The 25,690-nt window shown below is 47.6% G+C and overlaps 2 protein-coding genes across 3 annotated transcripts in view; both read right to left on the bottom strand.

Moving 5' to 3' along the window:
* The window catches only part of LOC118234264 (brevican core protein-like), a 32,067-nt gene extending 23,026 nt beyond the window's left edge, over positions 1 to 9,041 (bottom strand). Inside the window, exon 1 of the mRNA XM_035430683.1 lies at positions 8,915 to 9,041. The gene's annotated coding sequence lies outside the window, so the exon portion shown is untranslated. The remainder of the gene's footprint in view (positions 1 to 8,914) is intronic.
* A 10,473-nt stretch (positions 9,042 to 19,514) lies between these two features.
* mrpl24 (mitochondrial ribosomal protein L24) lies at positions 19,515 to 25,434 on the bottom strand. 2 transcript variants are annotated; one of them, XM_035430682.1, is made up of 6 exons: positions 25,313 to 25,434; positions 24,188 to 24,378; positions 23,501 to 23,596; positions 22,407 to 22,510; positions 21,275 to 21,405; positions 19,515 to 20,651 (listed from the first exon to the last, which is right to left on the bottom strand). In XM_035430682.1, the coding sequence occupies exons 2-6, from the start codon at positions 24,368 to 24,370 to the stop codon at positions 20,515 to 20,517; spliced, it is 651 nt and encodes a 216-aa protein (XP_035286573.1). In that variant the 5' UTR covers positions 24,371 to 24,378; positions 25,313 to 25,434; the 3' UTR covers positions 19,515 to 20,514. The 2 variants fall into 2 exon arrangements, with proteins under 2 accessions (XP_035286573.1, XP_035286571.1); XM_035430680.1 differs by having other exon boundaries at positions 25,219 to 25,370.
* Between the last annotated feature and the right edge of the window lie 256 nt (positions 25,435 to 25,690).

Here is a 25,690-nt window from a genome sequence, read left to right as displayed (position 1 = left end):
GTTGGTATTTTCTTATTTTAGCTGGAAACATGGGAAATTTATGTCTAGGCAGCAGTTGAGGAAATTTCAATTGGCCGTTGAAAAACGCTCTTCGCCCATTATGACATCACAGTGAGCCAAAGAAGGCACGTAACACGGAAACAAGGCCTGCCAAATATGGGCACGTGGAGGTCACAGCACCAGCGCAAGAGTCCAGTTCCTGAAGGGGAGAGAATTAACGAGCTGGTCGTGAGTGCCAGCCCTCCTGCGACACGTGACTCTTTTTGCAGGAGAGTCAGTGAACACACCAGGCAGACACACAGAGAAATAAGAAGAAGAAAAGGAAGTCAGTGGCAGGACTCCAGGCCACATGTCATTTGCCCTGCCCCTCCGCCAGATTCTGGGAGCCTAATAGCCCATCCGGCAATTTAGGCGCAACAGTTAATGGACCAGACACAGGAGAAAGCATTAATATGGTTCAGCCTCTTTACTTAACCCCCCCTCCCCCAACCCCCTATCCCCCACCTCCCCAGTCCAGCCAGGCTCGGCACATGGCTTGTGTCCATGGCCACAGGTCCTCCATCCAGGACGTGGAGGGCGCAGTTTTGGGGAGGGGGGGAGGGGGGAGGGGGAACAGCGCCTGGCAACCATAGAAGAGCTTAGACAGTCATTACCGCAGAAGGCTGCCGTCTGGCATGGCCAAAAACTCCATGACTTCATTTCGAGGAAGGGGCGAAAAGGGTTCAAGTCAGGTCAAATGCACAGGGAATATAGCTACAGAGGCATTTTTAGAGGTGATGGAAGGGGGAAGGGGGGAGGGGGAGGGGGGGTGTGTAAAGAGGGTGCCCCAGTATGAACCCCCACAATGGATGGCGCTAGAATGAGATGCCAATTCCTGACCTGTTTTAATCAGAAGCATAACCAGAAATACTCGTATAGCTGGACCTGCATAAGAACTATTTGGGCCAGAACTACATAGGTGGACATTCACAATTGAGTGTGATGGTTCAGCCAAGATAAAAGGGCAGGGCAGGATGCTATCTAGGTTGTCATGGCACACCCTGGTGCACCCACGACTACGCCGGTGGTTTGAACCAATCAGAATGGTTGATAGAGAGAGAGAGTGGGAGGGAGAGAGACAGAGCGGTAAGCACATGTCGTACCCAGGTGATGAGACAGTGAGGTTTCATACATCCCAGACCCATATGCAAAGCATGAACCTGCTTGAGCCAGTTAGAATAAGTCCTGATCCTACAGCAAAGCACAATGATTGGTCGAAATTGGTGGGTCAATGATAGGAACCATATTTTAGAAGACTCACTATCTGCTCACTCTCCATCATTAGGTTCAGGTTTAATATTTGAAACCAGCTATCAGAGCTGATCTCCCCTCTCAGGTGTGTGGCAGAGCTGATCTCTCCTCTCAGGTGTGTGACAGAGCTGATCTCCCCTCTCAGGTGTGTGACAGAGCTGATCTCCCCTCTCAGGTGTGTGACAGAGCTGATCTCCCCTCTCAGGTGTGTGACAGAGCTGATCTCCACTCTCAGTGAGTGGGGGCTCCAGCTGTTCCCTGGCTGGCGTCCCCCTCTTCGTTCTGGCACTGCCAGTGAGGCATTGAAAGAGAGTGAGAGTGAATGGACCTGCATAAATGAGTGCACACTGAGAGCCCGGGCTCCTAACTCTCTCTTTCTTTCTTCCTCAGTCACACTTTCTCTCCCTCACTCGTTCTTCCTTTCATTATAGACTTTTCCAGGCAACTTGCCTTTCTTCTCCCTTTCTTTCCAGTTCATTCCAGGCAAAGTCTTTCTTCTCCTCTCTCTCTCTCTCTCCGTCCCCTTTTCCTCCGGCCAACAACCGCTCGCCCCTGGCCGACGGCACAGATTTTGGCGTCTGCCCCTCTCTCGCCCACAGGCCCCGCCCGTTCCATCAATCCCACCTCTCCTCACCTCGGATGACTCCATCGCCCCGTCTCCCGTCCTGACCAGAGCGAAATGGGGGGGAAAGGAGTATGTGCCCGGGGTGCTCCCTGAAGGATTCTGGGATAGCGCGCGCACTCGGCCCGCCTCCAGCCCGGTGGACTGGGAAACGTGGCGCCAGGGGCCGCTCCCAATCCCTGCCCCGGCCGATCAGTTCCTCCCTCAATTCAACCGTTTCCACGGGACCACACCTACAAGCCCCGCCCCCACCTGCATTACGCTGCTGAGCCCACGTCCCGAATGCTGCAGCCGCTCTTGGGACTGTCACTGCAGACACTGACAGGCACAGAGCCCACTCTCTCCTGCTCTCCCTTCCCCTAAAGCTATCTCTGCAGGTAAAAGGCTGAATGGCCTGTTCTTATTGGGTATTCATAAGACCTTTTGTATTAGCTTTTCCGCGAGGTCAATTGTTCTAATTGCACTTTCTTTATACGGGTGCGTCCCACTGAGATTAAATTCTCAAGGGAGAATTAGCACTACATATCCCACAAGTCCTAGTTTCTGTTATAACCCCATTTGTGTTGACCATTCAGAGGGCCTGAGTTCTTCTAACTGCCTTGCTTGCCTCGCGCCCGGCTCCACGGTTGCTGGGCTGCGGTGTCGTTTCCATGACACCGGCGAGAGCTGCGTTTTGATCCCGAGCCGCGGCGGCCCTTCCTTCCGTTGGCGGTTTGGCCGCGCAGCTCTGCTCTGTCACGTATCGCGCTCCCGTAATGACAGCTTTCGGCTGGGCCTCCCCGCCGGCGTCGCCGCTGCCCTTTATAAAGGCGTGCGGTTCCCAGCATGCAACGTTCCAGCAACCGTCAGCCGTTAACGTCGCTGGCAGCTCACGCCGTTCCTCCCCAAAAACAGGGAAATGGCGCCAAACAAAACCTGTCCGCCAAGCTCCCTCCAGAAAGACGACGGCTTTTAATGACAGCTTTAACCGGCAGCCATGGCATCCCGTAGCCACGTCACGATAAAACGTTGGAGCAGATCAGGGTTAAACTCATGGATGGGAAGCCTCCAGGGAAAACTAGGCTGCTGTTGGAGGAGGCCTTGGTGGACCAGTAGGGGGTGCTCTTCCCAGAGGACCAAACAGAGATCCAATGCCCGAGTGCAGTGATAGGGCCAGTGTACTGTATAAGGCACACTGTTGAAACCACAGCCCCTTGTCCCACCAGGGTAGGGCAGGTCAGGTTTCCTATTGCATTAGCGCCCCCTAGCTGATCATCAGGTATACACAGGGCATGAGTGAGAGATGCTCTCCTGTGATTGGTTCTGTAGTACACTGTATGGCCCTGTAGTGTGTGGAATGGTATCTGGCACACGTGCCTGTGAGAAATAGACATCAGCTGTAGGGCTCTATCTGACTCTCCCCATAACATATCAACTAATTGTTCTTATTAATAGTTTTATTAGTGTAGCGCTTTTTACAGAAAACTGCCACAAAGACGCTTTACGGTGTTGCAGAAAAAGAGCGAGGGAACAGAACTAAAAGAGAAAAAAGGCCCGAACCCCCAAATATCAAGTACATGAGAATGGGGAGAAAAACCCTCAAATGGTGACAAGAAAAAAAATCCTTGATGGGAAGAAATCTCAGGAGGAACCTTGTTGTAGAGGGGGGAGCCCATCCTCCACTGGCCAGCCTGGTGGAAACTCTGCAGCATGATTAGCCACTTGACTGTGCTGTTGAAGTTCCTATGGGGACCCCTAGAGGATAACCCCGGAAATACAAGTTTAAATCCCTGCAGGTCACGCCGTGGAGACAAACTGGCGGCCCAAGAAATAGAAGCGCAATACAATCGCTCCAGCTCTAGGGCTCCCTCTGTTGGCGAAGGTCGTATAGCGGTTGCATGGGGTGCGCTCAAGGGGGGAGTTGAGTGGGACCGATGCACAGCAGCAGAACTAATGGATAATTCATAATGCATATTAGCTATGCTTATTATGAATTTAATTATCATCGCTAATTATCAGCCTGCTGGTTGTCCTTTCCCAGGCTTCCACTTCAGTTCTTATCTATTCAAAAATTAAGGGTGCATTCTGGGAAGTCACTCGAAATATGCCCCGATTACAAGGCCAGTTCCTCCACCAAAACACCACTGCACTGACGCTCAAGGGTCCTTTCAATGCACTGTCCAGACTAACATCGCAGTCAGCCGGGTACTGTAGGGTTAATGTTGCTGATCGACTGAACACCGCTCCAATAGGCAAACTGGAAAAACAAATTGATTTATGAAGTAGACACCTCCAAAAACATGTTCATCTGACCGCTAACATCAGGTCATGTGACCACCTTCAGATCATGTGACCACCTTCACACTGACCCAAGAGCGTTTACTATTTTTTTCAGTGAAACAAGAGCTGGTGCGAACTGGGCGTGTCCAAGGAGGATGCATCTTCGGGATTGGCTCAAACCTGATGGCGTAGTGGGTTCGGTTCGCTCCCACCGGCGTTCCCGTGGTGACTCTCCGAGTGTAAAAATCGCTAGGAGCTCCACTCGCGGTTTCCCGCCGTTGGAACGCAACCCGCTAACTTTCAGCTCAAAAGCACACTTCACCACACGCCCAAGATTTTTAAACCATTACATTACAGGCATTTAGCAGACACTCCTATCCAGAGCAACTTGCATTGCATTTACACTGAAGCAATGCAGGTTAAGTACCTTGCTTGAGGGTATAACGACAGTGTCCTACCTGGGTATTGAACCTGTGACCTTTAGGTTATGAGACCAGCTCCTTACTCATTATACTACACCGCTGCCCCATCGCAATGTGCCTCCAGGGAGCCATTTTCTGTCACAGCCGGACTACGGGCATCATTAACGTTGCGGTATCACTAGGAAAGTACCGTTAAGCGTCATTCCCCTGAGATTTGCAAAAACGGGTAGCAAATAAAGATAAACAGAGCAGCGTGAACATAATGAGCAGAGTGTTCGAGTGAAAGACATTCAGCTGTCAGAAGGTTTTAACGGGAGGGGAATTTCAGGGGTCCTGAGTATGGTGTGAAGAGGAAAATAAATCATATAAAAAGAACAAACAGGGCCTCCTTAGCACTCTGGGACAGAACTGTACTGAGCCTGCTGCACTGCAGTACAACTCTCTCTTTATGTCTCTCTCTCTCTCTCTCTTTCTCTCTGCCTCTCTCCGTCTCTATCTCGCTCTATATCTCTCTCTCAAACCCTTTTGTGCCGTCTCCCTTGCTCTCTCTCTCTCTTCATTGCTCTCTCTCTGCCTCTCTCCCTTTCTCTCTCTTGCTCTATCGCTCTTTGTCTTTACCTTTCCTTCTCTGTTTCTATCTCCCTATCTCTCTTTATCTCTGTCTCTCTCTCTCTCTCTTTCTCTTAGCTTCTTCCCTCTCTCTTTCTATCTCCTCCTGCTCCCTTTCTCATTGTCACACTCTCTTTCTCTCTCCTCCCTTCTATCTTTCTCTCTCACTCTTCTTCTCTCTATATCTCCCTCTGCCTGTCTCTCGCACTCTCCCTCAGAGCTGAGCTTTCTTGCCCTGTGCTCTTATCACAGAAATAATGTTTCAATGAGTACCCCCCGCCCCCCCCCACTGTTTCACCTGAGGCTCAGTACTGACATAACCCGCAATGGGGTCTGACAGGAGCAAGCCCAGACCAAGTGCTGTTGTCAACTTTCCAGACCTAACAGTGCACTTAAATTAAAAAAAATATATATTTTACAGTATTTGAGATATTAACTGATGTTGGAGGGTTAAGGCTCTGCTTTTTAACCACACACACCCCATGCCCCATGAAGAGAACTGATAGTACATACTGAATATTATTACAGATTAACCCTTTAAGATGCGAGACCACAAATATGTGATTGAAATGTTCTTAAATGAACATTCTAATGCTGATGTAACAATCACTGCTGGTAACTGAAAACAGTGGAGTTCTAGAACACTGACTGAAGAAGCATTCCAAAAGAAAACCTACTCTTCAAAGGGTTAAAGAGAGAATGGCTGAAAAGATAGTCAAGGAATGAATAGAGGCTTAAATAAAACTGATAACACTGCAATAAAACGGATTGGAGGAGAGCCTGTGTTAAACAGACAGAGGAGTGAAGAGGTGGGAGGCCCAGGAATGGAACTAAACAGACAGAATTAGCAGTGATGTCATAGTTAAGGGAAGTTTACACCACTGACAAGACAACCAGTTACTGCCAAGTCTCCTCAGCCCTGACAGTGTGTGTGGGACTGCATTGTTTTGGGGTGTATTGTGCTGTTCTCAAACCACCGCTGTGCCACCCGAGTGAAGACCGCTGCCATTGACGTGTGTGTGTGTGTGTGTGTGAATGTGTGTGCGCGTGCATGTGCGTGTGCTTGCATATAAAACTACAAGCCCCAGAACACACTGCACGATAAGGGACGTGACTCACAGAGGACAGCTGGTAAACCTGTTATTGCCTGGTTGAGCGGCTAGGGGGCGCCGATACAGCGGCTTCCTTCACCAAATTAAGCCGACCACACCCTCAACGGGATGCATGCAGCCACGCCCTGCGGCTGTGGACTCTGTCAGTTCACTAGTGAAAATGTCAGTAACTCAGCACGTACCACAGACTCATACGGTGTCAGTAACTCAACATGTACAACAGATTCATATGATGCCAGTAACTCTGCAGGTATGACAGAGTGCAAAATCACAGGAATTCTTAGAAAGCCTCAAAAAAGTAAAGACACAGACGCAAACAGCACTGGCAGAGATCTGCTTCAGTAGGACCTGCCGAGGTTATCATTTTCAGCTGGACAACGTTGCTTATGATGATGATGACAGTAGTAGGAGTAGTAATAATAATAATAATAATAATAATAATAATAATAATAATAATAATAATAATAATAACAATCACCAACATCATATAACAATGATTATTTTTGTTGTTGTTGTTGTTATTATTATTATTATTATTATTATTGTTGTTGTTAGTTTCTTTGGCACCAGAACATATCCAGGACAATTTAAAATATATATATATACTGTCCACATCTGTAGCTGCATACTTTCAGTGAAGCCATTGTATTAAAGAAGACTGCTTAAGGTGTACAATGGTAATGAACCCACAAAAACCAGGCAACCAAGTCCAGTTCCACCATGCTCCACTGCTGCAGTGGGTGGATACGTCCATGACCTGGCAACCTCTCACAATATTGGTAGACGTTCAGCCGACTCCAAAGCAAGCACCCGGGACTTTAACACTGGAAAAGCGACCTAATTCTGTTACATGTGCCTGCTCGGGGATGACGCCGTTGTCTGTTCGCAGCTCCTGTTCCCAGCTCCTGTCCCCTATTCCCGTCACCACTAAACTCTCTCTCTTTTCACCTTCCTCAAATCCGCTGTTATCAAGGCAGCCAAAACATCAGAGATCACGCGTGTCCAGCGGGTCCGAGTTACGCCAGAGGCCAGGGCCTCTAACCGAACTACAGCCTCTTGTCCGGTTTGGAGCACGTGCTGTCAGAGGTACTTCGCAACCACGCGTTCTAGGGCGACCGGTTTCTGGAAAGATCCCCTGCGGTGTAGCTACAGAAAGACTTAGGGGCGCAGGACCGCCGTAGGCGAAAACCCTTGGCCATTTCGCGGCACACCGGCACACACTTGAGCCCGCTGAGGGCCAAAAGTCAGGAGACAGTGGGAAAAGGCAAGGCAGTTGCCCGCCGCATAAATCGATGTATTCACTGCAATCTAGCCCATAATACGTAATCCCCGAGATCATCAGTTTTCACGACGCCGTGACAGGGATAGGCTACAGGACGGCGTGAGTTCTAAAAAATGAGATGCCAGTCGTTGTGAAAGGCGTAAATGCTTTGTTTGAAGAGGATATAAAATGCGGAGGATAAATCACTGCACCGGAGAAGTTTCACACCACCGTCTCTTACGACACCAGTACGTTGGCAGAGGACACTCACGCCCTCCTGCTAAGCGTTTCAATTAGATTTCATGAGAAAGGCACCCACTCCGGCCAGAAAACTAACTTTCCGGCAAACAATTCTACCTACATAAGCAATTACACACTTAGTATTTGAGTTAGCTAACTGACAGATAAGCAACTCAATTATTAATATGGAAAGCAATGTTCTGCACACTTCTAAAATGTAGAAAGCTTGACCCCAGATTAAAATCTAGATTCTGGTGAGTGACCGTGTCGCAAAAGGACAAAAATGGGTAGCAAATGAATCGGAAATTAAACAGAAACTATTTAAAAGAATAAACTTAATTTATGCAATAGAACATATAGGTAGCCTAGAACTTGGAACAAAACAGCCGGTGCTTAAAGATAACTTAAACACAATGAACTAATGATGATAGAGACGAACTTTAGGGAGAATAAAAATCGCAGATGGACCGACGCAGTAGCTACATTTCTCATTCGGGATGTGTCGAGTGGGAGAAACACTTCAATAAACGAAAAGCGAGGTGTAACTACCCCTCACGTCAACTGCGCAGGTTACCTGTCCTGGCAATTAACATAAACGTATGTTAACTTTGAACCTTGGATTTCGTTCAAACGAATGATGCGCAGTAAAGCCAAAATAATTGAATGGACAAAACACGACCTACCGCATTCTCCAGACACAGTTTATGGCAGCGTTTTCCCTTTGCATAGTTGTTTTTTCTGAAGCATGGACAATCGATGTATTAGCAGTCTTCTTTGTTGCCCTGCTTGGTTTGTTCAGAACGAACAATACGGGACTTTCCGCTGCAACACTGATTATTTTAAAGATGAAGAAGAACCTGGGACTCGTCCGACCGCGAGGGAGGTGAGACGAAAAGGGGTAGAGATACGCTGGAGGCTGAAATTGAACCCTGAACAGCCCATTTTCCCTCCTACAAAATCTGCTTTCTTATTTGTCTTACAGGGGGATGGAGACAAAAGTGGGATGGGAGGACGGCAAATGGGAGAAAAAAAATTGCGACGTAATCACAGAGGCGAGATGTAGGTATGCCAATATCACGCCGGCAGTTCAGTTACGTAGATAGAGACAAAAGAAAGGGGCCGTCGGCGCGTGTAGGAATATGTGACATTTTCAATGAGAACGTCCCGACGGCCAGGAGTTGCAGGAGAAGAAGCGTGTGCGGAGTTGGGAGAGAGAGGGAGCATTTGGACAGTGCGCCAGTGCGGTGCCGGGCAAAGTTGCTGATGCTGCACGCGGGGAGAGTCAGAGCAGCGCGAGTCGGCCGGCCGGTCAGAGCGTCCCGCAGCTACTGCGCTTGACGGGTCCGAACAAGCGACCGCGCTAATCTCATTTGAGTAGCTACTAAATGTCACATCTGAGAAGCTGACGAACTCCTCAGTGTACAGCCCAGATATTCAACAATCCATAAACTCACACAATGTTTTTTGTAGCCTACTACAAAAAGCAGAATGATCCCTACGCAGTAAAATTAGCAGTGCTATATCAACTGTTGGAGCCATTTGTACTCAGTTAGAATTTAATTTACATTGGACATTTTACCGCCTACGGAGTTCATAAATAAAATTGTCAAGAGTGGTCAGGATTATTAATGATCTCAAACGATTTTTTGAACAATTGGTTGTAAAAACCTGACCTGCATGTCCACACAGCAAAATGTTCAGTGTTAAATCAACTCTTACAGAATACATGTACTCACCGCCTACGGAGTTCATAAATAAAATTGTCAAGAGTGGTCAGGATTATTAATGATCTCAAACGATTTTTTGAACAATTGGTTGTAAAAACCTGACCTGCATGTCCACACAGCAAAATGTTCAGTGTTAAATCAACTCTTACAGAATACATGTACTCCCAATTGGACTCATATGTACTCTGTCAGAGTTGAATTAACACTGGATATTTTACTGTGCCAAGGCTTATAGTAGGACTAACTAGTTTCTTGCTCTCTTTTGACAAATTTGCAGGTTTTGCATCTTATTAAATTGGTTTTTATATATTTTGTCCTGGTCAAGTTTTTCTCCAAAGACTAAACGAAAAACTGGCCTCCGCACACAAAAATAATGAAGGCTAATAAAGGAAACAAAGAAAAGGTTTATTTTGAGCGCCTCAGGATGAATCACTGGGAACTACAGTAACTGAATTCCTTTCCATTTTAGGATTTTAAAACAGGCATTAAGTTGATCTGCCAAAAAAAAAAAAATCACTTGAATCCAAAATGAACTGCAACATTTGGTTAACATTGAGTTATGACTTAAAAAAAACAAATTGCCCATTCATTTCCCTGTGATTGATCCCATGAGTTTGCCTTAAATTAACCTGGATGTTTAGGCTGAACCTTCTGAATGCAAAGTAAATGGCTTCAATAAACGGACAGCAGTTACTGTTTAAGGTGGAGTTTCCTCTGCCTGTGCTTACCTTTAAGCAGCTGCTGGGTCATTGAAGCGACGCTGGTTTATTCTCACCGGTGCAGGAAGCTGTGTGCCAGCTCGAGATCCAAACGGTGCGGCCGCAAGTCTGGGACACAAAGCCCCGTTTATGAACTGCCCCCAGAGGGTCCCGTTTCAGCTGCATCCTTATGGGGTAATTTCAATCGTCCTCTTGTCATTTATAAACACACCGCCTCTAATTAGCCTGTCCGTGTGCCGACTTCAAGCGAAGGTCAAAATTGCTGCGCCGTAAGAAATACACTAGTTTGTTTGAAGTAATTTTAAGAAATTCGTGTTGGGACAGTGGCAGGTCACAAGGTCACTGATAATTTAGGCAATGCTTGGTGATTGGGTGATGGGTTAGTATAGACAGCTAACTTAAGCTGCCATATCCCAAATATCTGCAGCCGGGTAATTCCCTGCATGGCATCCATCAAATCAGACATGTCGCAGTTGAAAATTCATCTGCTTTTAAAAAACCTATAATTCTATGTCTGGGACAAAATGGGGCCTTTGGGGGGAGGACTTCATAAGGCAGATTTAATCAAATGAAATCCAGACATCTAGCTGTTTTATTTTTTCCTTCCTTACAGTAGCAGTCAATTAAGGACAGGGTGGCCGTGAGTCACGTGCCTTAACCGGAGACACATCTGGTAACAAGGTGGGTTGTGGGGACTCTGAGCTGGCCTCACACAACGATGGAAAGTGTGTGAAAGAGTGCGAGGGCGGGGAGGGTTCTGCGCTACAGGAGCGGTTCGGTACTTTAGCCTCTCCAGAGTTCCAACTGCGGGTGTACAGGAGACATTTGTGGGGTGGGGTGGGCTGGGGTTAGGGCTGCAGCCGTCGACCGGTGGAGGAATTGTGGACTGAGAGGGTGGGCGGGCTGCATTTCAATCATGGACTGGTAGTGGGGTTGGTGGAGGGTTGTAATAGTTGACCAGGGGAGGAATCGCATACCGACGAGGCGGGGTGGGGGCATTTCATATTTGGGTGTATCAATCGCAAAACCACAAACTGCGTGTGGCTAGGACACCCAGAACAAAACCTGCCACAGCCAGTGGTAGTGCATGAGAGTTTAGTGGAGAGTTTAGTCCAAGAGGGATCAATGTATACCACGACAGTCGCAGAACACATTAGACCAGTACTTTACTGTGCTATAGTCGAGGCCAAGTGCGGTACAGTACTGAGTAGTTTAGCACAGAACAAGCCACTGCAGTATACTGTAGTACACATAAGACCGCAGTGTAGCATGATGGTTAGGTAACTGTGCCTCTGACTCAGAGATTGCAGGTTTGATTCTCTAGTGGTGTAGAGCAGTTGTGCCTTTGAGCAAATGCTGAGCCTGAACTGGGTCAGTAAACGTCCAGCTGGATAAATGGGTTGTGTGTGAGAGATGTTTGCTGCGCAAGTCGTTCTGGGAATGAGTGTCTTTCAAATGCTGAATTTAAATGCAAATGTAAGTCAGTCTGCAGCGCTGTTGCTGATATACAGTGCTGCAGTGGCATAGACCAGTATAAGATACTGTAGCGGTAATAAGCCAGCATAAGGTATTGTACCAGTGAACAGATATGAGCCAGTTTAGCATACTGTAGCAGTGAGCAGGGATGGGTTAGTACAGCATACTGTATCAGTGAGCAGGCTTGGGTTAGAACAGCATACTGTAGCAGTGAGCAGGGATGGGTTAGTACAGCATACTGTAGCAGTGAGCAGTGTTGGGTTAGTACAGCACACTGTAGCAATGAGCAGGCTTGGGTTAGTACAGCATACTGTAGCAGTGAGCAGTGTTGGGTTAGTACAGCACACTGTAGCAATGAGCAGGCTTGGGTTAGTACAGCATACTGTAGCAGTGAGCAGGCTTGGGTTAGAACAGCATACTGTAGAAGTGAGCAGGAATGGGTTAGTACAGCATATTGTATCAGTGAGCAGTTTTGGGTTAGTACAGCATACTGTAGCAGTGAGCAGGGATGGGTTAGTACAGCATACTGTAGCAGTGAGCAGGTTTGGGTTAGTACAGCATACTGTAGCAGTGAGCAGGGATGGGTTAGTACAGCATACTGTAGCAGTGAGCAGGGATGGGTTGGTACAGCATACTGTAGCAGTGAGCAGGCTTGGGTTAGAACAGCATACTGTAGCAGTGAGCAGGTCTGGGTTAGTACAGCATATTGTATCAGTGAGCAGTTTTGGGTTAGTACAGCATATTGTAGCAGTGAGCAGGGATGGGTTAGTACAGCATACTGTAGCAGTGAGCAGGCTTGGGTTAGAACAGCATACTGTAGCAGTGAGCAGGGATGGGTTAGTACAGCATACTGTAGCAGTGAGCAGGCTTGGGTTAGTACAGCATACTGTAGCAGTGAGCAGGGATGGGTTGGTACAGCATATTGTAGCAGTGAGCAGGGATGGGTTAGTACAGCATACTGTAGCAGTGAGCAGGTTTGGGTTAGTACAGCACACTGTAGCAGTGAGCAGTGTTGGGTTAGTACAGCATACTGTATCAGTGAGCAGGGATGGGTTAGTACAGCATACTGTAGCAGTGAGCAGGGATGGGTTGGTACAGCATACTGTAGCAGTGAGCAGGGATGGGTTAGTACAGCATACTGTAGCAGTGAGCAGTGTTGGGTTAGTACAGCATACTGTAGCAGTGAGCAGTGTTGGGTTAGTACAGCATACTGTCGCAGTGAGCAGTGTTGGGTTAGTACAGCATACGGTAGCAGTGAGCAGGGATGGGTTGGTACAGCATACTGTAGCAGTGAGCAGGGATGGGTTAGTACAGCATACGGTAGCAGTGAGCAGTGTTGGGTTAGTACAGCATACTGTAGCAGTGAGCAGTGTTGGGTTAGTACAGCATACTGTAGCAGTGAGCAGGGATGGGTTAGTCCAGCATACGGTAGCAGTGAGCAGTGTTGGGTTAGTACAGCATACTGTAGCAGTGAGCAGGGATGGGTTAGTACAGCATACGGTAGCAGTGAGCAGGGATGGGTTAGTACAGCATACGGTAGCAGTGAGCAGGGTTGGGTTAGTACAGCATACTGTAGCAGTGAGCAGGTTTGGGTTAGTACAGCATACTGTAGCAGTGAGCAGGTTTGGGTTAGTACAGCATACGGTAGCAGTGAGCAGGTTTGGGTTAGTACAGCATCCTGTAGCAGTGAGCAGTGTTGGGTTAGTACAGCATACTGTAGCAGTGAGCAGGGATGGGTTAGTACAGCATACTGTAGCAGTGAGCAGGGATGGGTTAGTACAGCATACTGTAGCAGTGAGCAGGGATGGGTTGGAACAGCATACTGTAGCAGTGAGCAGGGATGGGTTGGAACAGCATACTGTAGCAGTGAGCAGGGATGGGTTAGTACAGCTTATTGCAGCAGTGAGCAGGGATGGTTAGTACAGCATACTGTAGCAGTGAGCAGGTTTGGGTTAGTACAGCATCCTGTATCAGTAAGCAGGGATGGGTTAGTACAGCATACTGTAGCAGTGAGCAGGGATGGGTTAGTACAGCATACTGTAGCAGTGAGCAGGCTTGGGTTAGGACAGCATACTGTAGCAGTGAGCAGGCTTGGGTTAGTACAGCATACTGTAGCAGTGAGCAGGGATGGGTTGGTACAGCATACTGCAGCAGTGAGCAGGGATGGGTTAGTACAGCATACTGTAGCAGTGTGCAGGGATGGGTTAGTACAGCATACTGTAGCAGTGAGCAGGGATGGGTTGGTACAGCATACTGTAGCAGTGAGCAGGGATGGGTTAGTACAGCATACTGTAGCAGTGAGCAGGGATGGGTTGGTACAGCATATTGTAGCAGTGAGCAGGGATGGGTTAGTACAGCATACTGTAGCAGTGAGCAGTGTTGGGTTAGTACAGCATACTGTAGCAGTGAGCAGGGATGGGTTGGTACAGCATACTGTAGCAGTGAGCAGGGATGGGTTAGTACAGCTTATTGCAGCAGTGAGCAGGGATGGGTTAGTACAGCATACTGTAGCAGTGAGCAGGGATGGGTTAGTACAGCTTATTGCAGCAGTGAGCAGGGATGGGTTAGTACAGCATACTGTAGCAGTCATGGGACACAATTCGTGGGGCAGGGTGAACACAGCTCTTTGGGGGCCCTCTTTTTGGCAGCCTCAGCGAGGTGTCGAGCTCTGGGGGAATGTAACACTGACACACGGGGCGGGGCAGCCAAAAAGCCGTCCCGGGACTTCAGAGCTGGGACCGGAAGCCAGGGAACACAGAACAGAGACGACCGCCACAGGAAGAGCCCCTTTCTGCAGATTTCACTGCTTCCATCCCAGAGTCTGTTTGACACACTTGACCCTCAAGGGCAGTAGTGCAGCTGGTTTTCTTTCCTACCCGATAATGAATTGATTAGTGCCACCGATCAGCCCCAGAGATTTAACTCACCTGGAGTCCCAATAAGTCCCGATTAGAGGGGAGGAATGAAAACAAGCAGAACGACTGGCCTCCAGAGGCTGATTTGAGCATCCCTGCTATACAGGCTGCGTTCTCCTGAAAAGCATTGCTAAGCCCACACAACTGCTATTTGTGTTTGCCATCCTACATTATACCTGTCAATGCCATTTCAAGTAAATTAAAATACATGCTAACAAAATAAAATGTGATACTGTGGATCGAAAATGACGTTTAATCGCATGACAAAGGTTCTCAGAAAGTACACGAATCCATTTCAAGGCCGGAGATCGGAAAACAGGAGAACATAACGGAAAAAGAAAAGCGACTGCTCGAAATTACAACCTGGCTCCCTCAACTTGCAATTCATCAAAACGCTGGCCGGAGTCTTATGGGTCCCCTGGCGCCGAGCTCGCGAGGCAGAGGAGGAGGAGGAAGCTCGGGAAGACAGACGAGCGACGGAGCCAAGCGGGCGAGCGCTCTTTCTCCTTCTGCTTGGCACCGTAGAGCGAGCAAACCCGTCCATATTCAAGCGCTGCCACCAATAACAGCCACCGCGAAACAGTACAGTCAGCTGTTGAGTCATTTTTCCAAACCCCCCCCCCACCCCCCCCCCCCCCCCACCCCCACCCCTCCCATGCAATAAAATAAAAAACCTCAACGCAAATTTTCTGCAGACTCATTGGGAATTTTCAACTTTTATTTATTTCATTTTTTAAACGACTGTGAGGTCGGCAATACCCGAGGCTAACCGAGCGCGGGCGCTTCAAACGGCTCGCGCCTCCCCCACAATTTACAGGCCGTCCCGCGCCAAACCCAGCCGGAGGACCGCTCCACATTAAACACGGCTCTGGCACGTGCGGCTAAATCTAACGGCGCGGGGCGGGGCGGGGCGGGGCGGGGGCGGGGCTGTGTTCCACATTCATTCAGCGCCGCGTCATTCTCCCAGTATAACTAACTGGCTGCTTTTAACGGACCGGGCCGGCGGCACAAGGGAAATACTGACCCGAAAGAGACAGAGCAATGAAAAGACGGCTTTGTTGCGAGTATGACTGGATGTCTCTGCATTTGAAAAGAAAAAAGAAAAGAAAAAAAATCATCCAGGTGTTTCCGAATGAAGCCCTCTGTGGTCGGGACAGAGAGAGGGGTGTGTGTGTGTGTGTGTGCCTGTCGGAGGTGGGACAGAGACGGGTGTGTGTGTGTGTGTGTTAGCGTCGTGGCTGCTGCTCGGCGTCCGAAGAGGACCCAAAGGACCCATCTGCGTTCATTGATCAGCGCTGGACATGCATGTGTGCATTCATACATGTGCGTGAGCCCCAGGCACGGACGGAGGACAGGCGTCCTGTTGATGATGCCCGTGGAGCTCTCTCTGTGCGCTGCAACAGGTGGCCAGTCGTCTGAGAGGGGGCGATTCTGTTCCCCCCTCAAAGGGCGTCTTCTTCGCAGCTTCCCCCGTAGCCCCAACCCAGAATCGAGAGCTTGTTAGAAGGGGGGGGGGGCGGGGGAGGGAGGAGGATCTGAACCAAGCGATCACTTCTAAATTAACTTTCTCCCCCCCCTCCACCCCCCACCCCCCGGCTTTCGATGGGAGCATCAGGGCTGGGTTCAGAGTGGAACGAGGGTGTGTGTATGAGTGCACGCATGCATGTGTTCATGTATGAATGGTGTGTGTGTGTGTATAGAAGTGGTGTGTGTATGAGCAGTGTGTGTCCGTGCGATGCAAGTGTGTGAGTGGTGTTTGTACACAAGCGGCATGTGTTTGCGCATAAGTGGTGTGTGTGTGTGTGTGTGTGTATGTGTGTGTGTGAGTGTGTTTGAGGTGGGAGGTAAAATTAATACGGCGGTGTAGAATACACCACGGAGAAATAATGCTGAGTCGTTCTCTCTCTCCCCCCGGGCGAGCAAGCTCTAGGGGCTTCAATAAGGGAATGGTGTGGAGAGACCAAAACTAAGCTCCTACTAAGACACACACACACACACACACATGCACGCGTGCACACACACTGAAAGAGTTTATACGCACTGATGTAAAATTAATGGAAGCAGCAACACAAGTATATTCAGAAGCAGAAAAACCCTCATCGTGCAATATCCCCCACACAGCAAGAATCAGTAGCCTGTGTATGTGAGGATCGCAAGTTTACACTACTAATTCTTAAAAGCTATTTTGACTTTCTCCCCCTCAGAATGACTCATTTAATCACAACGGCACTCTAGTATAATAGTGGTACAGTAGTTATGGAACTGGGCTTGTCACTCAAATCGAGTTGCGTAAAAAACAATTTCAAAAAATGGAAACCTCTTGGGGGGGAGGGGAGGGGGTTAGGAAGACAAAAAAAGTATATATTTGAGTTTACAACATTCATAAGTTATAAGTACACTAGAAAGGTTTTTGGAGATTTATAGTGTTGAGGATGCGGTCAGTTTCATGGAATGGTGTGGAAGGAAACGTTCAGCGCCCTCTCCTGGCTAAATGGAGAATGCCACAAATTCCCACTGCAAACGCTAAATTAGAGGGGGAGGTCTATTATGGGTGTGAAGTGTTATGAAGAATGGTGGTGTTACGACCCGTCATAAGTTTTGCATTTACATTAGCCTCTGCTGCGTGTTCGTCTCGTGTTGTCCTGATTCCTCATCTGATTGAACGTTTCCGTCTCCAGTTACTGGGATTGAAAAAGCTGCCGTTTGCCACTCACCAGGGGAGACCAGCTCTTCAAACTCGTGCTCGGTGTGTTGTGGACAGCGATTGCGTCATCTGACTGTGCGTATTTGACCTGTTTCTGTTTGATTCTGATTCCCGTCTAGCCCTTCTGGTTTGTTCACTCATTAGATCTCATGTATGACCACTGACTTGTTCCCATTCGACAAAGATCTTAGCCCTTCGAGTTTGTTCGCTCACTAGATCTCGTGTATGACCACTGACTCATTCCATTCGACAAAGATCTCAGCCCTTCGAGTTTGTTTGCTCATTAGATATCGTGTATGACCACTGACTCATTCCCATTCGACAGAGATCTTAGCCCTTCTGGTATGTTTGCTCCGTTGATTTTGAGCGTGACCATCCGCTCGTTGTATCCGATTCAGATTCTCGTCTAGCCGTTCCGGTTTGGTGCAGACCGGATCTCGCGTTTGACCGCTCGCTCGTTCGCGGCCGCGACCCTCGTGCTGCCCTCTGCTCGCCGTATCCTGACTCCCGTTCTTTACCGTGTCCCCAGCAGGAGTACACACCCTTCCACCGGGACACTGCTTTCTCATTTCTGAAGATACTCTGGGTGGAGTTTTAAATCTCTGTTGGGGTACACTGTTCGGACTTTTGGTCTCAGACTGCAGACTAACCGTCCCGAAGTTCAGCATCCAAAGCCGCCCCATTGCCAGGAACTACACCTAAAAACATATGTATGACTTTTGCATGCAATGTTTCCATAAGAGCCATCTCTACCCTATAATCCCCTCTAAAACGGAGATTATTTCCCTTTTCCCCCTCCTTTATTATAAAGAAAATTGTAACGTGCAGCTTTTCTCAGATTTCATATTCTGGGGATTTTACAAACGCTGGTTTCAAGCGATGAACACTTGGCAAGATGGCCTCTCTTTCCCAAAACCTTTAAGAAGAAGAACTGCTTATTTCAGTCTCTCTCGTCATCCTGGGTCTCATTTAAAGAGCCGCATTCTGGGTTCTGCCCACCCGCAACACATCCTGCCCGATTTTCAACTTCCTGACCAAAGGAACGGTCTTCGGTCCGATTCCAATGACCCTAACTGGATCACCGTGTCATGTGTATAATAAAAAAACAAAGATTGGCAGACTGTTTGCCCCTGGGGGGGGGGGGGGGGGAAGGGGGGATTCATTTTGGTCACTTTTGCATCATTTCCTGTCAAGCACAACAGGCCTTGTTTTATAAGACCAGGTCAAAGGTCAACATCTGTGTAACTGGAGTGCTGTAGGACGTGCCGGCTTGGGTTTTCACCGTAACGACCGTAACTAAATCAGATCCAGGAATCCACAAACGGCTTCTGGGATCACAACTGCTCTAGGCATCTGTGGCATTCGGTCCGCCGGTGAACCGGATTGGTCTCGGCTGCGCCGGCTGGTGGAGACAGCACTCGCACCTGGGCAGCGTTAGATAATCAGCCTGGGTGCTTATAGGAGAGTTCCTCTCCACAGTTTGGGGCCCAGACCGGGAGCTCACGCCGAGAGAGCGAGTCTTTGAGTTCTGTGTCGGCGCACGAAAAGACGGAGAAAGACACCGGCAGCTGAAAGGCTGGCCAGCGGATCCCAGCGGAGAGCTGAAAGGCTGTCGCTGGGTTTTACGTTTTTGTCTTTATTATTTTAGTTTGTCGTTTCAGTTCATTGTTTTTGCCCGGAACCCACGAGGGGGAAGGGTGACTGCGCTTGATTTCTTTCATTTCGTGTTCAGAACGGAGTGTGGCACAGTGGGTAAGGAACTGGGCTTGTAACCGAAAGGTCGCAGGTTCGATTCCCGGGTAAGGACACTGCCGTTGTACCCTTGAGCAAGGTACTTAACCTGCATTGCTTCAGTATATATCCAGCTGTATAAATGGATACAATGTAAAATGCTGTGTAAAAAGTTGTGTAAGTCGCTCTGGATAAGAGCGTCTGCTAAATGCCTGTAATGTAATGTAATGTGTTGGTGTGGGTGCGCTCTCTCCCTCTCCGTGCGGAAACAGACAGTGCAGTCCCGGAACTGCCCCCATCTCTCTCCCAGGGGTGTCAAACCCGCGTGTGAGAGTATCATACAACAATGACAACAAAACGGTTTCCGTAAGATAACCCCTAAACAGCCAAAGGTGAACGGTCGGGAAAACACTGCCATTGCAACATACACATTTCATATATTTATTCTTTCGCAAAAAATGGAAGAGAAATAATTACAAAAACGTTCAGAGCATGTGATTAACAGAGACCAGATACCGCCAGATTTTACACGTATCCAAGTAACGACAATAAACACAAAGCGCTAACCAAACAAGCCCCTTGGGGAAGGGTGGCTTAAATGTGCGTTTAACTGGCAGATTCCAATAGCCAGCAAGTGGACTGCTGGGGGTTAGGAAATAAAGCAGAGGACTAATCCCTGGGGGTCATAAATGTAAGTGATTGACAGTCCAGGACATGGGGCTTGCAAAGTTTCATGTTCTGTTTCAAACGGGGCCAGCATCACAAGGCAGGGTAACGGAGTTAGCTGGGTAACTGCGCTGAGTAAAACCCGGAACGGCTCCTTTTCCTTCAGTCCACGTTCCAGAGGTTTCCGGGTTTTACTCGGGGCAGTCGTTCAGGTAACTCAGTAATTCTGCTTTGTGAAACAGGGCCCATGTATGATCTAAATCTGTACGGCACCACGACACACGAAATATCACCACTTCAACAACCTGACTTTCAGGCCCACCAGACTAAGCTGGCATTTGCATTTGTGTGTGTGAGTGTGTGTGCAGGCTGCAGTTCTGTCCCAGCTCTCAAACACCCCATTCAACTAATCAAGGCCTTGACTGAAGAGGTGCATTAACCACAATTAGTTCATTAACGAATCTGACTATTTTAATTTAGCGCAGGGCTACAACCAAAGCCTGCATCCACACTGACCTATTTTACATCACTCTGCATTGATTTGATAGGGACCAGACAGACACTGACTACATGACCAGTCATTCAGTGCAGGGCACCATTAACACCTGTATCTTATGCTCAACTCCCATGCTCGGTCCCACAACGACCCCTCTCGGGTGAGACTGGGCACCCCGTCTCCAAGGTTACGGATGTGAGATGGGGGCTGGGTGCGGAGGTGACACCCACATGGCCCCCGCCAGGCCCACGGGCCCCGGGGCCCCTCAGTACCAGAAGCTCGTTCGGGGCTTGCGGGGCTCGTGGATGCCCAGGCTCTCCACCACCTCCTCCTCCAGCGTGCGCAGGGTGGGGGTGTAGGTCTTCTCTAGGGTGTCCTCTGGGGACGTGTCTTTGGGTCCATCTGGGGAGGCAGACCGGGGGGGGGGGGGGGGGGGGGGGGGGGGTGTGTCAGCACATTTCAGGGAGGGAGGGGGGTCGGCACTCTTATCCAGAGCAAATTACAAACAGTGGAGCACCAGATCAGCACCAGAACATCTCAGGATTACATATAATGTAATGTAATTTAATGCAATATAACGTAATGTTATGTAAATAATGTAGTGCACTGTAATTAAATCAAATAGAAAGTAACGCAATGTGATTTTACATATTGTAATAGGTAATGTAATGCAACATAATGTAATAAAATGTAACGTTATATAATATTATGAAATGTAATATGAAAAATGTAACGAAATGAAATGTACTAAAATGTAACGTAACAATGTAATGTAACATAACATAAAGTAATAATGTAATGTAACGTAGCATAATGTAATGTAATATGATAAATGTAACGTAATGTGATGTAATAAAATGTATCATAACGTAATGTAATAAAATGTAATGTAATGTAATAATGTAATGTATCGTAACATAATGTAATGTGATAAATGTAATGTAATTAAATGTAACGTAATGTAATAAAATGTAATGTAACGGAATGTAATAATGTAATGTAATGGCTTCCAGAGGCATGCTCACCCTTCCACTGGGATGGCACAATGCCATCCTTGCGCTGGACCACGGGTTTGGGGATGATCCGTCCCGTGCGGACTGACACCCTCACCTTCTCTCCCTCCTCCGTGAAGCGCCACTCCACCTCTGTGGGCTTCCTGCAGCGGGACAGGGAGACGCGTTTGGGACCGGCCCACAAACGACAGAGCGAAACGAACCGTTGAGGCATCACATCATGGCCCGAGTGAGCGAAACATTAAAAAAGATCTTTAAAATAATGAAGATCAGAAGCCAAAATGGCCCCCCGTATGTTAATCAGATCGTTATCCCCCCCCAGTATCCTACGCCCTCTGACTATGCCAAAAAAATACAACGCCCATGCAACTTTGAGTTGCCCATTGACATTACTGCTCTGCTCTGGTCTGGTCTGATCACAAAGGACATTCAACATAGAACCATACTGTGTGGGATCTATACTTATGAAATCTGATATCCTTACAAAAGTTGAATTTGTCATGCTTACAACAGTTGAATTTATACCACAGTTTTAACTCAAAAATTATTAAATTAATATTAAATTATGAGAAAATTGTTAGTTATTAAACTTTGATTACAAACTGGGCTGTTCCAGCACCCACATGTCCTTCCTTGTGGAACAGGCAATATGGCATCGCCTCCGTTTTCTTCTAAAACTTTTCGTCTGCACTTTTGTGAGTCTGGATAAGTGGGCTGGCCTAAACGAAAAAGCAAAATGCTTTGGCCAGGAGGCTGACCGTCCACTAATCAACACATAGATGTTCATAAGGGGTGTGGCCAGCGAGAACAACCATAGCTGGAACCGGTATGGGCAGCACTGGTACTGTCTAGGCCAGGGCTGCCCAACCCTGTTCCTGGAGATCTACCATCCTGAGGGTTTTCACTTCAACCCTAACAAAGCACACCTCAATCAACAACTAGAGATCCTGTTAGGCTGCTAATTAGTATAATCAGGCGTGCCCAAATGAGGGTCGAAACGAAAACCCACAGATCCGAACCGGCAGATCTCCAGGAGCAGGGTTGGGCAGCCCTGGCCGATGCCGCGAGGCACCGAGGACGCACAAACACGCGGAGCGGACCGATTCCCGCCCGAGGGCGTCCGGCGGCGTCCGGCGGCGCTCACCGGTCGGAGGGGTCCACGAGGGAGATGTCGCCGAGCAGCAGCGGGGCTTCGCTGGTGACGTAGGTGCCCCTGTAATCCGCCGATTTACCGATGTACCTGTAATGCTGGGAGGGGAGACGGGGGTCAATCTCCAGTGGCAACCACTTCACCAGTAACTGCATTCCACAGAGCTGCAACATCCTTCGGTGTGCGCGTTTGGACTGCATTTTTTATGTAGCGCTTTTATCCAAAGCGCATTACAATTGATGCCTCTCATTCACCCATTCACACACGCACTCACACTCACACTCACACACCAACGGTGAAAGGCTGCCATTCAAGGTACCAATCAGCTCGTTGGGAGCAATTAGGGGTTAGGTGTCTTGCTCAGGAGTCAGGGACACTCCAACCGGCAACCCTCCGACTGCCAGACAACCGCTCTTACCTCCTGAGCTGTGTCTCCCCTACCGTAACATTTCTGTAACATTACACACAAACACACTTACAGCCTCATGTACTAAAACCTTTAGCATGAGCAAAACCTTTTAGCTCAAGCAAAACCAATAACATGACCTATGATTGATCATGGAATTTGTTTTGCACCAATCATTGGTTACAAATTTTGCGTAAGCTAAAAGTTTTGTACGTGCTGAAGGTCTTCAAGACCCTTAATATGTTGTATATGTTTAGTCACATAACACTTGGGTCTTTAAGTCATATTTAACAATTCTGTGCAGCACTCGAACACTCCCAACTTGGTTGCTTGGTTGGCCACAGCAAGCCTTTCTAAACTAACCTGGCAGGCAACACTGACTTGTCTTCCCATCTGTGAGCAGTTAATTCGCCTGGACTTCATTGCTAAACAGGCAAATGTACAGACTTGTCGAACGACGCATTTTAAGATAAAAGATCAGCCTTTCAAAGGAAAAAAATTGAGGTGATCTGGCGTCATTTGTTCAGAAAATGGGCCTCGGCCTGCATCAAAGTGAAACACATTCAGAGGGCAGCAGTTCGGGTAAAGAGATGAGGGGTTTACCTCGTGAATAACAAATGCAAGCCACTGCAGTGCTGTGTGCAATTTAAACCTGCGCAGTTGTGTCTGTTCGGGTCTTTACCGTGTTGAGGCCCTCCATGATGACCCAGTTGCGATTCCGGAACACCTGCGTGACCTTCCCCTGCTTTCCCTTGTCCTTCCCAGAAAGGATCTCCACCTGAAAACGGGCCCCGACAACATTAGTTCCTAGTCGACACCGTTAGCAAGCTATAATGTCAGCTAAAGGAAAAACCTCCCTCACTTTAAGCCATAACCACAAAGGGGTTGTGACAGCAGTTGAAAGATTAAGGGGAGTTAAACCTGGAATCCTGGTAAAATTACCACACACGCTCTCTGCATCTAGCTAGCTAATCATCATGCACGAAATGTTTTTTTTAAACCGCCATTGATTTGACAGTCTAATCAAGAGCAATTTACAATGCACCCGACTAGCTCTTCCTACGCACTCATGCTCCAGGTCGTCACTGTAAAAGTGAACAGCATTGTCAGTTGACGTCCCTGACTAAATAAAGGATAACAGAGCGCGCTTCGAACCAGCCGTTTGTCTGTCTTAATGGTATCTGTGCATCCAATATGCACGTGCGCTCCAGTGACTGAAGCAAGGGGCTATTTTTCGCACAGTACCACAAGAAAGCTACAGACGCTATGACTGGAGATTCGCCGCTCACTATACACAATTAGAAACCGGAGGGCGCTTTCACTCAGCCTCCGCAAATTAAAACATTTGGCGCGCGCGGCAGGCTTTTACCGTATCGCCCCTGAAGACCGACCACTTCTCGTGCGGGATGTGCTCGACGAAGACCTTCCTCCTCCGCTTGCTGGGGGGATTGAGTCGCTGCGCGGGGATGGTCCAGGGCCGGTTTGTGCCAAAGCGGTAATCCGGCGGTAGCCTGACCCGTCCGGCCATCGCCAGCAGCGCCGTAAGCCGCATTCTCCTGGCTAAAAAGCAAGCAAGCAGGTCGTAACTTTTTGTCCCACCTTTTTTTCAGAGCACAATGGGCGGTCAATCACGCCGTGGAATTTAAACTATAAGTTTCGACTTTATGTCGCATTCTTAGCACAAACATGCTCAATTTTCGTGCTTTAAACCGGTGCTGCTGAAGACTTCAACATGACCCATTCGTTGAAGCATATCCATTTTTACAGAACCACTAAATGGCATTTACATTTTCTCCACGGAAAACTTTGACTTCACCTTTAGTGTGAAATGTGCTTCATGAGACTAAATACATAATGTATCCTTATTTAAAACGTGGATGCACATAAATTGATTTGACAAACCAAAGGTACTGATATCATTTACACAGTATTCTACTTCAGAGGTCTGCATTACAATTATAATACAGTAGAGGTCTTGAATGTCATTGCATTTATAAAAACATTGGAGCTGCAGACACACGTATTTCAAATGACACGCATTAAACGTCGATATTACTAAGTAAATTAGCGATCTATGGCAATGCGATAACTGTTAAGCAAATGAATAACAGCCAGACTGTCATGAAGCAAATTAATAAAGAAAAATAATATTAACCAGTAAACCAAAAGCAATAGAAAAAGTGGAGTAAAACAAGTAAAAACTGTTCAAAATATGTAGCGACAACTAGAAAGGTATTACTGTTCATAGTTCCAGAGAACGTTTCCTAGAATGTTTTTGCGTTTAAAGTGAGCTAGGCTAACAGGTTAGCTAACAAAGCAAGCAAACAAAATACATGTATAAAACGCACAGCTAGTTAGCTTTTCAAAATAAAATATAGGAATAACAAAACACGAACATACTTGCACCGTTGCTCTATCTATTTGAAACAGTGAGTTATTCGCTCGACATATTCATATGCTTTGCTAATTTGTGGTAAACCGTATAGCTAGCTACCTTGCTGCGATGCTCAATGTCACATGTAATGGGTTGAACTTTGACCTTTCACTTTGAGAGCAAATCCTTTCAAATGTCAAAATTTAATCCTGATAATCAAATAATAGTTAAACGAAACATAATTTTAAAACAATGGTTTAAAATAACATAATAATGATTTTTTTTTAATACGTCAACGACGTCGAAGAACCGGAAGTATTGCCAACATTTAAAATCCTGCAGCGCCTCATTTGGTGGAATACAGAAAGTACACACAGTTCGTCGACAGAACTGCGTAGGTCTAGAAGGCACTGAACACTTTTAGCACAGCCCCAAACTTATGTCAAAAAGAGTAGATTTTATTCCTACATTTATCTAATTTGAAATACACTGTTTTAT

Source organism: Anguilla anguilla, chromosome 8 (assembly GCF_013347855.1).
Source record: "Anguilla anguilla isolate fAngAng1 chromosome 8, fAngAng1.pri, whole genome shotgun sequence".
Classification (NCBI taxonomy): domain Eukaryota; kingdom Metazoa; phylum Chordata; class Actinopteri; order Anguilliformes; family Anguillidae; genus Anguilla; species Anguilla anguilla.
The sequence above is the reverse complement of the archived record's forward strand: the minus strand, read 5'-3'. Positions and strand labels throughout refer to the sequence as shown.

Bases quoted from the DNA above. Each gene is read 5' to 3' on its own strand.
- mrpl24 (XM_035430682.1), bottom strand. From the start codon at position 24,370: ATGCGGCTTACGGCGCTGCTGGCGATGGCCGGACGGGTCAGGCTACCG. The intron at 23,597-24,187 runs GTAAAAGCCTGC...GCCCGTTTTCAG, and splicing joins CGGTCTTCAGGGGCGATACG to GTGGAGATCCTTTCTGGGAA. The intron at 22,511-23,500 runs GTAAAGACCCGA...CTCCCCTCCCAG, and splicing joins TCATGGAGGGCCTCAACACG to CATTACAGGTACATCGGTAA.